At 25.6% G+C, this 15,279-nt stretch overlaps 1 protein-coding gene across 7 annotated transcripts in view; it reads left to right on the forward strand.

Annotated features, from left to right (window-relative positions):
* Positions 1-15,279, forward strand: part of LOC134829807 (CUGBP Elav-like family member 4) — a 79,432-nt gene that overhangs the window by 21,005 nt on the left and 43,148 nt on the right. For 3 of the 7 annotated variants that reach the window (XM_063843069.1, XM_063843071.1, XM_063843074.1), the window contains exons 1-2: positions 11,427-11,561; positions 12,461-12,718. The exons of the other annotated variants lie outside the window; for them this stretch is intronic. In XM_063843069.1, coding sequence (XP_063699139.1) covers positions 12,662-12,718 — 57 coding nt within the window. In that variant the 5' untranslated portion in view covers positions 11,427-11,561; positions 12,461-12,661. Of the gene's footprint in view, positions 1-11,426; positions 11,562-12,460; positions 12,719-15,279 lie in introns of those variants that run through there. 7 annotated transcript variants of the gene reach the window in all.

Raw genomic sequence — 15,279 nt, forward strand, 5'->3', positions numbered from 1 at the left:
TGTTATGATTTTAAGTGGAGCCTACGACTATATTAGAATTCCCAAGAAATGTCAGACTAAGAATTGATTAATACAACCAAGTTGTCGAAAATATTTGATAATAAAATAAAATTTGTAAGAATTTAAATGTTGTTTGTCTGACTAATGTTTATTTGTATTAATAAAAATTCGCACATTTCCGAAAAATCTTAAAAAAGTTTTTAAACAAGAATAAGTATGAAAAATCTCTTACTTTTTGCATATCGGTTAATTTACTTTTAAAGTGACAATGAATAACTTGTATAACTTTGAAAAAAATAATATTGGTAAATTAAATCAAAATTTATAAATAAAAAGACTTGCTTAATTGGTTTTAACGATTTAATTTTCTTTTGCTATATTCTGAAGAATCACTAAATTGGTATTTGACACGTCAAAAAATTAATTAACTTTATTAATTGCTTAATTTAATTTGATGTACCTATTTATAAAAACAATTCTTCAATATAAAGTTATTATTTTATATAAAGATACAGATAAGCTTTTTTATTAAAAATCCATACGGCGGCTTCTAGCGTGATAAAATTATATAACAATTTTCAATACTTTGACTTTAATCACGCAACCCATTTACCTTTCGTGTAATATATATATATAAGAGTATAAAGAAAATATTCCTTTGGGCCCTATTATCTAGAGTCTATCTAATCTAACTCTAATTGTACACAAAACATATTGTGTGACCTATAATGTGTTTTTTCTTCTGTGTCTACTTAATTAAAATGACTTTGCTTCACAAACGTTCATTCTGCGGAGTTATTTGTTTAGTAATCGAACAAAAAGCTCTATTATTAACTTTATAAAATTTTGTAGAAAAGGATGAATATGTAATTTTTTAAGTACTACGAAAAAAAAAATAAAATATTTAAAAATTAACGGAAACAAAAAATGTTTTTTTCGAAATGCGATAAAAACTTTTGATAATAGAGCAAATTTACTTATAAAAGTCCAGATCTGATTACCTTATAGTGATGTCCATCCAAAAATAAGAAATTTTTGCTTTGGCGACATTTATTTACGCCTCATTTTAAAATTTTTTATTAATGACTCAAAATTTTTTAAAAACACAAAAATATCACATTTTTAGCCTTTCTGACCAAACGGTTCATACTCGAGACGACAAACAATCCTGGTGAACAAAAATTTCGAAACAATAAAATTGAAATTTTGACCTTTTTGACTTACCCGGATTTTACCCATATTTTGCGATAAAAATTTTTTAAAAGTATCGTAAAATTTTGAAAAATAAGGAGAGAAAAATTTCGCCAAAACAAAAGTTTCTTCTTTTTTGATGGACATTACGAAAAACTATTCAGTTTTTTTAAATTTCTTTTACTGTTTTATGGAAGAATGGGGAAAAACCAAAACCGTGCTTTTGGTATTTTTTAGAATGGGATGCACCTAATATTATTCTGACAATTTTCTACAAAGTATATATAATATAAGTTCTGGGTTGCTTTTCAATTGAATTTTAAAGTATATTGTTTATAAAATCATTTCCATATATTTTAATACAAAATTTTTGTAAATTGAACAAAACCAATCAGTAACGTGTCTGCAACACACATTTCACAATACTTTCTTTGAAACACTAAGTATTCGTATAAATGATTTGTCCTTCGTCTTTTTATTCTGTTGTTTCGTTTCGTTATGTATTTCATTTAAGGTTTTATGTAACTTTGTGTGTTTAGAAATATAAAATCATACTTGATTACTTAAATACGGAAGAAACGAAAAAATTTATGCATCAATAATATTTAGAATTTTTCAACAACCTTTGCTTTGTGGTTGATTTGCCAATTTTTTTCATATTTCTTTGTTCTACATTCTACAGTGTATACTTAATGGTTTTTGGTCATTTTTCAGTCAGGTTTGAGCCCTTCAATTTTACGCCTTCTAGAGTTTAACACAATATATTATATGGATTTAAGAATTTTAACCTTAAATCAGAGTTTTTTGAAATCTGAGTAAATAGTTTGATTGACCTGAAATTTTGTGTGCTAATTGTCTTGTCATTCTGAATAAAACGCATTGGTCATTTTTTGTTCTGACTCATCGTTGACCAGCGAGAGCCGCTTTTGTTACTTTTTTACACGTAAAATATCTTATTTACTATGAGTTCGATTTTACTTACTGAATAGTAGTGAAAAACGTATTGATAAAATTATTATTGATTTTATATTACAAATTTTTTGAATATTTAAAAGTGACTTTAAATTCGAAAGATAGATTTTCTTATCGACCTCAAGTCTTTTGCACAGAATTAACATGCAATAACAAAGCATAAATAAATAGATGTCAAAAACTAAAGATGTCCTTTTAGACCTTCAAATAAAATATGGCATATTACTTTGTTTGTTTGTTCATTTGTTTAGAAAAAACTAAAACTTTTATTTGACCTGAACTTAAGGTAAATACATTTTTTTATGAAAAAAGCAACAATACACGAAATATTTACAATAACCATCGTAAAAAATGTGAAGTGTTATTCTATATATAATGTAATGTTCAAAAATTATTGAAATTCTTTTTTTTTCTTATAAATTTTGTACTGTTAATTTTCTACTCGATATGTTTGTCGTTCTATTTATTGCACAGGTCATGTAGTTTGTAATTTGTTGCAATTAAAATTACGTAAAGTAATTTATAAAGTAATTTAAGACCTTCCACCTGAGTTGCAGTAATTAAAGAGAAAGAAAAAGTTACAACATATATAATAAAGAAAAGACCTGATAGTATGAAAACTTGTTCAAAAAACTTTTAATAATATTTTTTTCAAGTAGGGCCTGTATTGAACATAATGCAACAAGCTCTTATATCGATTATTCTCGAAAATTACTGCAGCTATGATTTTTTTGCAGCAGGTTTTTGACTGAATTTAAAAGTCTCATAATTTTCAGACAACTTTGTAATTTATAAATTTAAATTAAACTAGATCTTACTATTTTCATTTAAATCCGGGTTTCTGGATTGATTAAAGAATATCAGCCGCAAAATAGATCAAACATAATATACTAAAGACGATATGATTATAACGTTTTTATACATTTATTTAGATGGCGATATCAAATCTGAAGAGGAGGATAAGTGCAAAAGACATTTTTGTAAAATTTCTCTGTATGTCAGTCATTCTTACGATATACATTGACACAAGTGTTAAATAGAAATCTCTTTTCAGATATTCTATATTTCCTGGATATGGTGTATACGAAAAAATTCAAGATTTTTTTTGTGTTCAAATAGACGACATATAAAATTTATATATCAGTATTCCACATCAACAGACATAACAAAGACACGATTCAATATATTGACAAATAACAGAATCATTAATATTGACATTCAATTCTCAAACTCATGTAGTAGGATGTAAGTGTACCTAAATAGTACAAATGTGTGGTACTCTGATAAAATCAAATAACGCTTGTTCCCAGTAAGGGCATACAGCATCTAATTCTATTTGTATCAAAATATATTCTCATGACAATTTTACTTCTATTTCACTGCTTTTCTTGTTCATTTATAAGAAAACATTCAGAACATTGTTCTCAATTTTCATTTTTGTAAGAAAAAGTGAAAAAATAATGAGATTGAGAATAATATGTTAAACCGTACTTTTCATAATTTTTATAATTTTTCAATTTTTATGCAATGTGTACTTATTTCTATATTGGCATGAGATAAGGACGGATAGATGATGACCGAGAGACACAGCTAAATTCAAAATGTTTTTTCCAACATTATAATTTTACTACGTCACTTTTTTCGGTTTTTGTTTTGATCCTTTCGTCTGTTTTTGATGTTTTAACTTGAGTAATAAAATTTAAGAAAATAACACGAAGATTTTATTTTGATTCCATCAATTTTCTTAAGTTTCAATTCTGTCACGGATTCTCGCAAATTTTAAACTTGAAAGACTCTATTTTTTTACAGTGATGCTATATACATACAATAAAGCTTAGACGCGTTTTTACCACATTTCGAATATACCCTGGCTGGTATGCCGAAAAACGTAGATAGAATTGAAGTTTTGGAACGTAATTTTGTCCTATTCTTTCATATTTCTTTCAACGAAAATCGATATAGAATAATGAAAACATATTTTTAATGGTAAAAAAAACAATTTTTAATTTAAATTTCAAGTCTCTTAAAGATATCATCGTTGGTCGTTTTTAAACGACAAGTTATATATTTTTTTTTATTTATTTTTCGTTTTTTAATAGATAAATACATGTTTAGATGATATTATTATTCTCCCATGACCATTTATTTATAATATATTCTATATAATTTACAATTTCCGCACTGTACATATAAGTTATACTTATGTGATATAATTTAATCCTTTTAAAACTCAATTTATACATACTCCTTTTTTCAATTTTTCATGTTCTCATAATTGTCTCTCCGCGCGATTGATGCATTGTCACATAATTCTATTTTCTACATTATTGTTATACAAATATTTACTGAACGTGACTGGTTATAAACAGGAGCGCTATATTTACATTGGCATAAAGAAAACACAGTACTGCAAAGTTGTGTTGAATATATCTACAAACGTATCACTTCAATACTTTTCTAATACCAACCTATATTAATATAATTTGAAATAGTAAAATCATGAGATCTTGTTAATATACGAATTAAAAAGATGGCTTAATTTATGAAACGATTTTTTCTCCCATATTTTAATTTTTTCTTATTCAGCACTAATAATTTAAATTATTAAATAATTATTTCAATATAAACCCAGAATAAATATTCTTTGAATACAAAACATAAAAGTTAAGAACTGCCAAAATTACTTATACATATATAATATTCGGTAATTAATGATCAAATTCAACTCAAAGTAACTTATGATTTTGAAGTAATTTTTTGTTTTCAAGTAAGAAAAACGTTAAATAAATGTTATACTTAGGATGTACAATAAATTTATCAGAAATGTAAAACAAGAAGAGTTTCAAAACGAAATTCGGCAATTTATTGAAATTTTGGAAATTTCATTAACAGATATAAGAGGACAAGAAAATCTACAAATCTACAAACACCTACTCTTGCAAAACCGCTAATTTTGGGCAAAATTGTACCACAACAAATGAAAGTTGATATTCCAATTTGTTTAGCATTAGTTCTTCAGAATTTTATGCAATCAAAGTTTTCTTTTTGAATTTTCCCCATTTTCCTTTATATTTTGCGAGAGCAGTGAAATGGTGCTAAATTACAAATAACTCAAAGTGACTTATCTGATTGATTAAAGAAAGTAAAGAACTAGAAAAAAATTTTTGATTGATGTTTACATGAATTAGATTATGTATCTTTTATATAACGCTTGTGAAGGTATTATTGGAGTTAACAAGTTTGTCAGTCAACATTTTTACTTTTCTGTACGAAGTTTTGATTTATCATTTTCTACGAATTTCGAAAATTTTAAAAATTATTGACACATTATGAACACCTTAAAAACCTGAAATTTAGTCTATATAAAAATCATTTATTATTCCTATTTTTTGTATTTTTATTTTTTATTCCTATTTTAATTTTTGTATAAATACAGAAATTTCTCAAATAAAAAAAAGATTTGAAATACTATTTCATAATAACTAAATAATTTTTTAAAAATATTTTTAACGTTTATGATAATTTAAAATTGATCTTAGTTTATTTCAAGTCAAAAATTTTTGAAAAATATAATTTTTAAAATTGAATTTTTTTTAAAGTACGTCCAACGGTAATATTTGATGAAATTTTTAACGTTTTACCGCAATCCGACAAAAATGCGTTTTTGCTACATTGAATTTTGAAATAAAGTATGGAACAAAAAGTTCAAAAAATTTTAGAGCGGCCTTAATTTTAATAGTTTTTAGAGTTACGTTAAAGAAAAAAATTAAATTTTATTGAAAAATGAAAATACATCTTTGATTGATTGACTTTATTTCTAGAAAAAAAAGACAAAATTTTATTTTGGTCTTTCTATATTGCTCATTATATTTTATATATTCGCAGGACAATCATAAAAATTATTTAAATAAAAAAAAATCAAGAAAATGTAATTTATCTCTTAAACGTGTGTTGAATTATTCTTAATTTGTTATTGTTCCATGATTCCATTTCTTGGTTTGTATTTTGAGTAATCTCATTTAATTCGGGACATTTAATGTTCATTATTGTCAAATTAAAATGATGTAAGTTAAAAAGTAGTCATAAATTTCATTACAGCGATTACTTTAATGAAGGTACTAAATAGTATAGTATAATATTTATAGCCTAAGGCTGTGGTTTTTTCGTCTAAATTCCAGGATAACCTTTCCCTGAAAAGTCTCTGCTTTTTAGGTATCCTCAAGTTCAAACAAGAATTAAGTTACTTTGTTCAATTTGAATTTTAATAAATATTTTAATTAAAAATATTTAGCTATAATTAATTAATTTATTATAAAATAAATTTTATTTAAAATAAAAAACTGCTCGTTCAAATATTGTAATTTAGTAATTTAAACGTTAATTAATAAAAATTCTAAAATATAACAGAATCTAGATTAATGTTGAGTAGCTTTAAGCTAGATAACATGTATGTCTTCATGTACTGTGATTCTACCCTAAAGTAAGAATAAAATATTTTGTTATGATATGATATTGTTATTCAAAAAAAACTTTCAATATGAAAAATATGTAGTACAAATGTTTGTTTAGGTAAATAACGAAAAAAGCTTCAAAATTTAACACTTTTTCATGAAAGTTTTTACAAATTATATTAAAAAAATTTTATAAAAATCCAGTTTAGCCTATTTGGGTCCAGTTTATTTAAGAAAATAGTTTTAAAAATTAAAAAGTATGATTTTAATCACTTTTATTTCACTATTTAATTAAGATTTTTTCCCATATCTATCTAGAAGTAATGATCTCCCAAAACTACTTTCATACTGCGCTGAAGCAGAGACATTCGAAATGTGCACGTTTATATTGTTAAAATAAAGAAAAACATACAATGCATAAAGTGTAAGTGTATAAATATTATACCAACCTCTTATACAAACATATAATATTATCTACCTTCCTATATTTAGTAAATAGATTTTTATGGATGCAAGAAAATGTCTCTTATTAAGTTCTACATAAAAGAAGGCAGATCAAAATATATTTGGTTCAAACAAACTTTCATTAAATTCTAATAAAAATAACATGGTGCAGATATCGACAAATATTTTATACTAATGCATTGCTATTAATGTTGAAATGTTTTAACATATATTAAATATTTACACCATAATAATCTTTTTCAAAAAATGTATACAATTTAAAAAATGTTTAATTTTGAGGTTATTTTTAATTTTCTGTTATTTCATCCTCATCGTCACCACCAATACTTACTCCATCAAGAACTTTTAGTTCTGGAATACGTTTTTTTACTTCTTTGATATACACTTGTTGATCCATATCTTCGCTTTTGAGTGGGTTTCCCTGCAATGCAATATTTTCTATTAATGCCAGATTTGACAAACGTGCAACTTCCGTCCAATCCTTTATTTTATTATTCGAGGCGTAAAGAACTTTTAGTTGTTGTAGCTTTTCAATACCATTTAGTTTTTCAATTAAGTTATAACTAATCCAAAGTTGTTCTAATGTATCGCCCACATAATCCTATAAATCATAATAATTAGCATCACAAGAACAAAATTATAAAACAAAAATGAAAAGATGAAGCTAATCCTAAAAGCTAGTCATGAAAAATTTAAACAATAAATACATATAAATGAACAGACAAAAACGGGCACACACTTACTAAGCCAGTTAAAAATTTTATATTATTTCTTCCCAGCGCGAGAATTTTTAAATGTTTCATTCCATTGATGCCAGAGATTTTGTCAATATTATTTGTTGATAAACTCAGTTTTCTGATATTTGAACGTAATATGTTAATTTTGTATAATATATTAAAAAAAAAGTAAAAAGACTATAATACAAAACCATAATAAAAATATTGTTAACTTTATTCTTACTCGCAATTAACGAGAGTCGATAGATTGTTGTCCATTATTTTAATCAAAGGGTTAGTGAATTGTAATTCAATGACCTTCACTTTTGTATAATCTGTTTCAAGCTGATTATTAGCATTGGAAACATCCTCATTGTGTTTTTTTCGTTTCTCTTCCCATTCTGAAAGAGCTTCTATAATTTTTTTCGCCATCTAAAATATTTTTCATTACATTCAGTGACAGATTTTTCAATGAAACTATGGAAAAAAAAACATTGAAAGTTTTAAGTCGATGATAGGGGAAAATAGGGTATGTTGTTCTGGTTTTAAAAAAAATAATAGAGAAAATAGTCGTCTAAAGAACGACCTACTATACCACATTTCGATGTATTCTTATATTTTCTTATATCTCTAAAGCAAATATTGCCGTGAAGAAACATAAGCCACTTCTTAAATACAACTGCCTTTAAAGTGTCGAGAATAGAGTTATGCTCAACTTTTTGTTTGTGAGACTGATTCTCACACATAATATACCAGTGTGGAATTATGTTAGCAATTCTAAATACGAGGAAATGCAAAAATTCCAAAATAAATCACGGGCGAAAAGGATAAATCGCACAACTAACATTTTTAACAAACTGAGAAAAATCGATTTAAAGTTTTTTACGGTTTTTGTGCAGAAAAATTTCTTATCTAATCTCTAAGGGGTAGTTTTGGGAGATTTTTTTTATTGAGAAAAAGGATAAATCGCACAATTGCATAAAATTTCATATAAAAATTAGATTTTTTAAGTTTTCCAATTTCAATATTTTTCCAAATTTTTTGGTTCAAGTTGACTTTTTATGTAATAACAGAGCATAAACAACACAAGAACATAAACAAAAAACGATTTGGAGAAATTTTTATATTTGACTTATTACCAATTTTCATGCATTTGTGCGATTTATCCTTTTCGTCTATTCTTTCTATTGAAATAAAACTGGTATTTTTCAAAAATTTTTGAAAATCTCTCAATGTATCTTAAAATACTCGTCTTAAGGCATATTTTCTCATTCTTAACTCAATTTTGTCAAAAATGTCAGTTGTGAGATTTATCCTTTTTGCCCGGGAAATGCTTACAACAAGCACTCAAATTACGTCCTGATTTTATGACACACAGGCAAGTGCCTACGAGACAAGTCCATGAGATGGCAAATATTCCTTTTCTGAAGGATTTCTCAAGAAACTTGACGATAAAGCATTACAAGAAAATGACTGAGCACGATAACACATTAATCCGAAAATTATCGACTGTTGGAAATGTTGGCGCAACATTCTTACGTCGCGTTAAGTCTCCTTATTTGATAATTGGGGACATCAAATCGTGAATGTATCTGTCTGTTTTGTATTCATGAATGCTGTGATAATTTTAAATTAAGTTAATTTTAAGTAGAAAAAAAAAATGTTTGAGAAGACGAGTTTTATGAAAAATTTTCTTGTAAAAACGAAAAAGGAAGGCGTATTGCTATAGATCATTGTGCTAAAAGAAGTGTTTGTCTCGATGCAAATGTGTTATTGTGTTTTATTTATGTATTTGCCAGACTAGGACACGAGTATAGGTGCACTGTGTCAAGTCCAGAGATACCACAAAAATTGTAAACCTCTCTCGACTGTCCTGCACAATATTGTAGGAAAATTTGATAATAATAAATGAAATGATTTAAAAAAAATTTTTTTGGCAAATTTCAAACTATAAATTTTTTAATGTTTTTCTGAGAAAATAAGTCTATCACTTTGAAAAATTGAAAAATATAACAAAAATTATACTTTCCAACAAATATTTTATTACTTTTTTTTATTTTTGATATGTTTTGAAGGTCAAAATATGAAAAAATCATGATAATTATTCCCTCATTATTTTCTTCTTGGAATTTCAGGAAAAGTTAGGTCGGTGGACAAGTGAAAAAATTTTTGAAATTGCACTTGCCTTTCATCCTATATTTTTATTATTTCGAAAACTCGATTTACCGTAAACTTGTGATTTATCGTCTAAACTTCTAAAATTCGACAGAAAGAAAGCTCAAATCTGTTGAATGCAAATGACGGCAATGAAGACGGACAAAAATTGATTCGAAAGTATTTTAAAAGTTTAATTAAAATGTTATAGGTGAAAATGGAAAACTCCGTAATATTTTTATCTTCAAAGAAAAATTGCTCGCGCCTGCGTGTCAGTGGTTAGCTTATATGTACCTATTATTTTATAAATTCGAAATTTGTCAGAAAAATAAAATAAAGTAATTATACAATTTTAATCATTCATCTTAAATTTTAAAATAAAAAAATTTTTAGAAATAAAGCTCGTAATTTCAATGTTCGGTTAATTTCTAACTTAGATAATTTGACAAGTTTTTTTTTATTTTTATTTAATATTTGTTTGTGTTCAACAATTTTCAACTGTATCTATTATATACTTATTATTTTGCTAAAAATTTTTTAGTTAAAAACAACAAAATGTATTATGTCTCATCAAAATTAATCAATACAGTTGCAAATACAATATTCCATTGAATTAAAATAAAGCCTTGCCTCACCTTAATTTTCTCCCATTTTCCCACTTAATAGAACCTTAAATGTACTTCTCCTATTTTGTTATATACTGTATAAGTCTTATACAACAGTACACAATCATGTAAGATTACTGAGATTACATCCCTTTTTCATATATACGTGATGTGGGAGATGGATTCTTCGATACATTTCTTGTTGCATCAATTTAAAAATATAAAAATGTATCGTGACAAGTACTGCGCAAGTGCTTATAAAAGCTGAGTTTCGCATATCTCTATGGATAGGACTCCACCCATAAATTAAACGAGTCATATGATATGAGTACATTGAGAATCAACAGTGTGCCGGGTGTGTATTGTGACTTTTACGTATCAGTTGTCAAATTAAAGCTAGATTGGGTATAAGGGGAAATTTACGTAACTTTTTATGGTGTATATATAGGTTAGTAGTAAGGATGCTCAAGGAGACGTGTTATTCAGCAATATGCATGAGGACGTATATGGGAATGAACCATCATTGAATCATTGACAGTTCATGATGGTTTTCTAAAAGACTAGACTTTTGTAATACTGGTGTGTACTATACAAGCAAGGAGTATATTCAGTTTTTCACCATACATACACGTATACATGAATTATGAAAATACACGCTAAAGAACGTTTTTAACACGTACCATTCGATAGCATTTTCAGTCTACGATCGAGTTTTGTGTAGTTAAGTCAGAATCATAATACACTTGTTGTTTGTTGTTATTATTAATTCTTCATTATCATAAATTATTACAAAAAAAAAAAAATAATAAAAATAAAAAAAAACCAAATGTATCTCTTATAAGCAGAAGAAAAATAATTTTAAAGAATTTTCAACCAAGAAAAAATTCAACGGTGTGTATACATATTGTTTCTACATTTCTCACTGCACTTGAAAAATAAGAACTATTTGATTGTTTTTTGTAAATTCAAAATTTCCTTTCTTACAAAGTTAAAGTTAAAAAGTCAAAGTAAGTGAAAAACGATGTGACAAAGTTCAAGGACAATTTCTTAATCATTTGTATAATAATATAAACAGTAATCAGTAACGAAAAAGCATTTTTTGATAGAATTGACAATTCTCTTGTTTTTCTGATCAATATCAAGTACACACACATACATACAAAATATAATGCGTATCAAAAGATAGAAAATTGGGGAGTCGCAATGTTTTGTTCTATGTTTCTACTTTTTCATTTTTCTTTTTTATTTAAACGTATACATTCGGCAAAATAATATGAATTCAAAAAAGTGAAACATAACAAACTTTCAATGTTAAATATTGTAAATATCAAAAAATATATTTATACAAAGCTTAAAATAATTTTTCATATTTTAGAATTTTGAATCGAAATTCGGAAATATTGAAAAATAAAATTAAGGTCTTAAAGTATTTCATCCATTTAAAATTAGTTTCGAATCTGTGCAATTACGAAATTTGTACTTTCGTATATTTGAGATTTTTTTTCTTTATCATAAAATTTTTCTTTACAAACATATATAAGTAAATGCTGAGTCAACAAATTATTTCATTTATTTTTTACGTCTTTATTTCATAAACAAACAACAGAACAACGCTACAAAGCAACTAATTTCCTTTCGTTTTTGAAAAAAATACAGTTTTGTCGTGAATCAGGCAGAACAAAAGAATCACATGTTGCTCATCAATCATGTTTTCTTTTTACACTTTATATGAAAAATTTGTTAATCGTACTTTATAAATTAATCATTCGAGTAAAAGTCAAAAACTCTAAATAAGAAAAATTGAAGACCAGAAAAAGAGATTCGCATATTTTTATCAAAAATGCTTTTTTTCTGAATTAAAAAATACACAATATTTAAGTTCTTAAGCATTTACATTTACCTTTAGGAATACAACCCAAGGAATATTATTTCACCAAAAATATCTTACTTGAAGATTTTTAAAATTATTGAAAAAAATATACTCAGTGAAAAATAAAAATTAAAGAAAATTCATAGTGAAGATAAAGTATATAAAAACTCAGAGTCAAAAAAATTAAACAATAATAATATAAAAAGGAAACTAATTTTTGTTTAAGTTAAATTCCATATGGTTCATATGATTGAAATTGTACGCCAAGGGAAAGTTGACTTTCCACAAGTCATTGTAAGTATCAAGTTTTTGTTTTATAAAACTATTTAATATGTAACAAAAATTATCAAAATTGCCAAATGTTTTGTGTTTATATATAAATTTCATAGTATGTATAGTGTCAAAATATAAATTTTAAAACAGTAAATACAAAAATCAAATAATTTTGTGATCAGTTTTAGTTTTTTTATAATTGAAACATTTTGATAATTTGATTTGATTTAAGTAATTTTTTATAAAATATAGGCAAAAAAATATATGAGGAACCAACAGAGTGTAAGTAAGAGTAAACAATTTTTATTGTTATCTAAAATGTATAAAATAATATTTTTCGCTGAGATTTTAACGAATAAAAGAAAAGGAACCCAAACACTTATTTGCAGTAACTCAAATAAAAAGTTAAAAATTGTTAAAAAAGTACCTAATATGTAATAAAAACATTGGAATCTAATAAAAATAGAGAAGAAAAAAATGAAGTCCGCATATATGTATATATGTGGATAGAAAGTAGATTAAATATGCTACAACTATTTTAAAAAGAACTTAAAACAGAACGCTAGATTAGTTTCCAGTACATAAAAGGCATTATATTATTTATTTACAATTATTTTCAATTATTTTTTACATAGATTCCATGGCGTCATGATGATAAAACAAACAAAATAAAGTTTGTGTATTTAAAAAACACTTCTGGTTTACACTCTTCATTTCCTGTTTGTATGTATTTTAATGTATAATGAATAAATATATATGTATATTGTATATACGTATGTATCTTTGTATTTTATTCATTGCTTGTAGATTTTGCTGCATTTCAAACAGTGATCAGCTCTTAATTATTTTCTAAAATAAGGAACCTTTGAATATTTGAAGTGGAAACTTTGTATATAAAATTGAAACTCAAATTCCATATTAATTTTGTTACGGCATCACAGCACAATTTTAGAATCTCTTTGAGAAAAATAAGAATGAAAACTAAAAATATCATATTCTATTTATTTTGAAAATTTTTTATGCAAAACAAAAAAAAAGTCGACGAGTGAAGCACAATACACGGACAACGTTCATATATTTTTAGAGTAAACGTAAAAATAAAGCGTATCACTTTTTATTTTATAGATCCTTTTTAGGCTTTACTCTTAAAATTTTGTTTTCGAATCTTCGTTAGTTAGACGCTAAAAAAACGAATATACAACGAAGACGAAATACGAGCATGGAAAAAGACAAATCAACAACTACACATACCAATGAATGACAAACTCTTGAAAACGTTTTATGAATTTGACGAAAAAGAAGAGTTAGTCCGGTCATTTTGACAATTTAATGTGATATTTAATTTTGGCATTCATTCAAGCAAAAGGGTAAAATAATTGAACAATTTTCGAGACGATGCAATAAAAATTTATTTAGTTAAAAACAAATACTTCGGTAGGTGGTAACACTTTTATGATCTATTACCACCTACCGTTTTATGATTGATTGACTTCAGAAAGTCTGCAAAACTGCATAAAAAAAGCTTTCAAATTATTTTTTAGAAGTTTCTGATATCCAAAAAACCAAAATTTATAATTTAACAAAATGAAAATAGATGCTAAGTGCAAAAAACATAGCCAAGAGGGCAAATGACCAATTTTTAAATAAAAATTTTGAAAATATTAGTTTTACACTGACAATCTGACATCAAATAATTAATTTTTGTCACAGATATGCGTGATAAAAATTTTCTTGAAGTTTTATGAATAATACCTAAAAAATTTAAAAAAAAATTTGAAAAAATTTTGAAAAATTTACCAAATATGACAAAAACTAGCTCTAAAAGCTCGCCGTGTGATTTCTTTTGATCCGTTGTGACAAATAAATAAGAAATCTGACAAGTTCAGACAATCAAACGATGTAAAAACTGACATGAAGAGCATTTTCTACCATTTTAATTGAATTTAGCACGTATTTTCTAATTTTTCTTTAAAATTTTCCGTATGAAATTACTTCAGTTGTAATAAACATTATCCTTTTTGACGTTTTCTATTCATTTCTAAAATTTCTTAAACTTTAATTTACAATTGAATTGAATTTGAGACATTCGATTTACAAAAAATATTAAGTACCTAGTTAGAAATTGAATCATATGAATCTCTCGTGCAAGCAATTAATAAAAACAAAATTGACACACCCTGTCTATAGTTTTTCAACACATTGATAACCCTTTTTCATAATATATACATTTGAAGGCTAACAGCACAAAAAAATATATAATGGATTTCAGGTAATGTTGATTCAGTACGGTCATATATGTATATCTCGATTAAAAAACTTCATGTTTATTGATATTTTATATGCATATGTTTAAGTATATAAGATACCAACTAATTATTTAGAATGAAGTTACGAGGTTTATTTATTAGCTGTGAAACTAATAACAAATAGATAGTTTCGTGTTCAACTAAAAAGTATTTTATTGATTGGATTTGGGTAATGTATTGAATATTTATGACGCAAAGCACCTACATGTGTTGATTGTTTAATATTTTATTTATGCACTGAATCTTCCTTTAAATATAAAACTGGCTGCTAAATGA

Source organism: Culicoides brevitarsis, chromosome 2, assembly GCF_036172545.1.
Source record: "Culicoides brevitarsis isolate CSIRO-B50_1 chromosome 2, AGI_CSIRO_Cbre_v1, whole genome shotgun sequence".
NCBI classification, from domain to species: domain Eukaryota; kingdom Metazoa; phylum Arthropoda; class Insecta; order Diptera; family Ceratopogonidae; genus Culicoides; species Culicoides brevitarsis.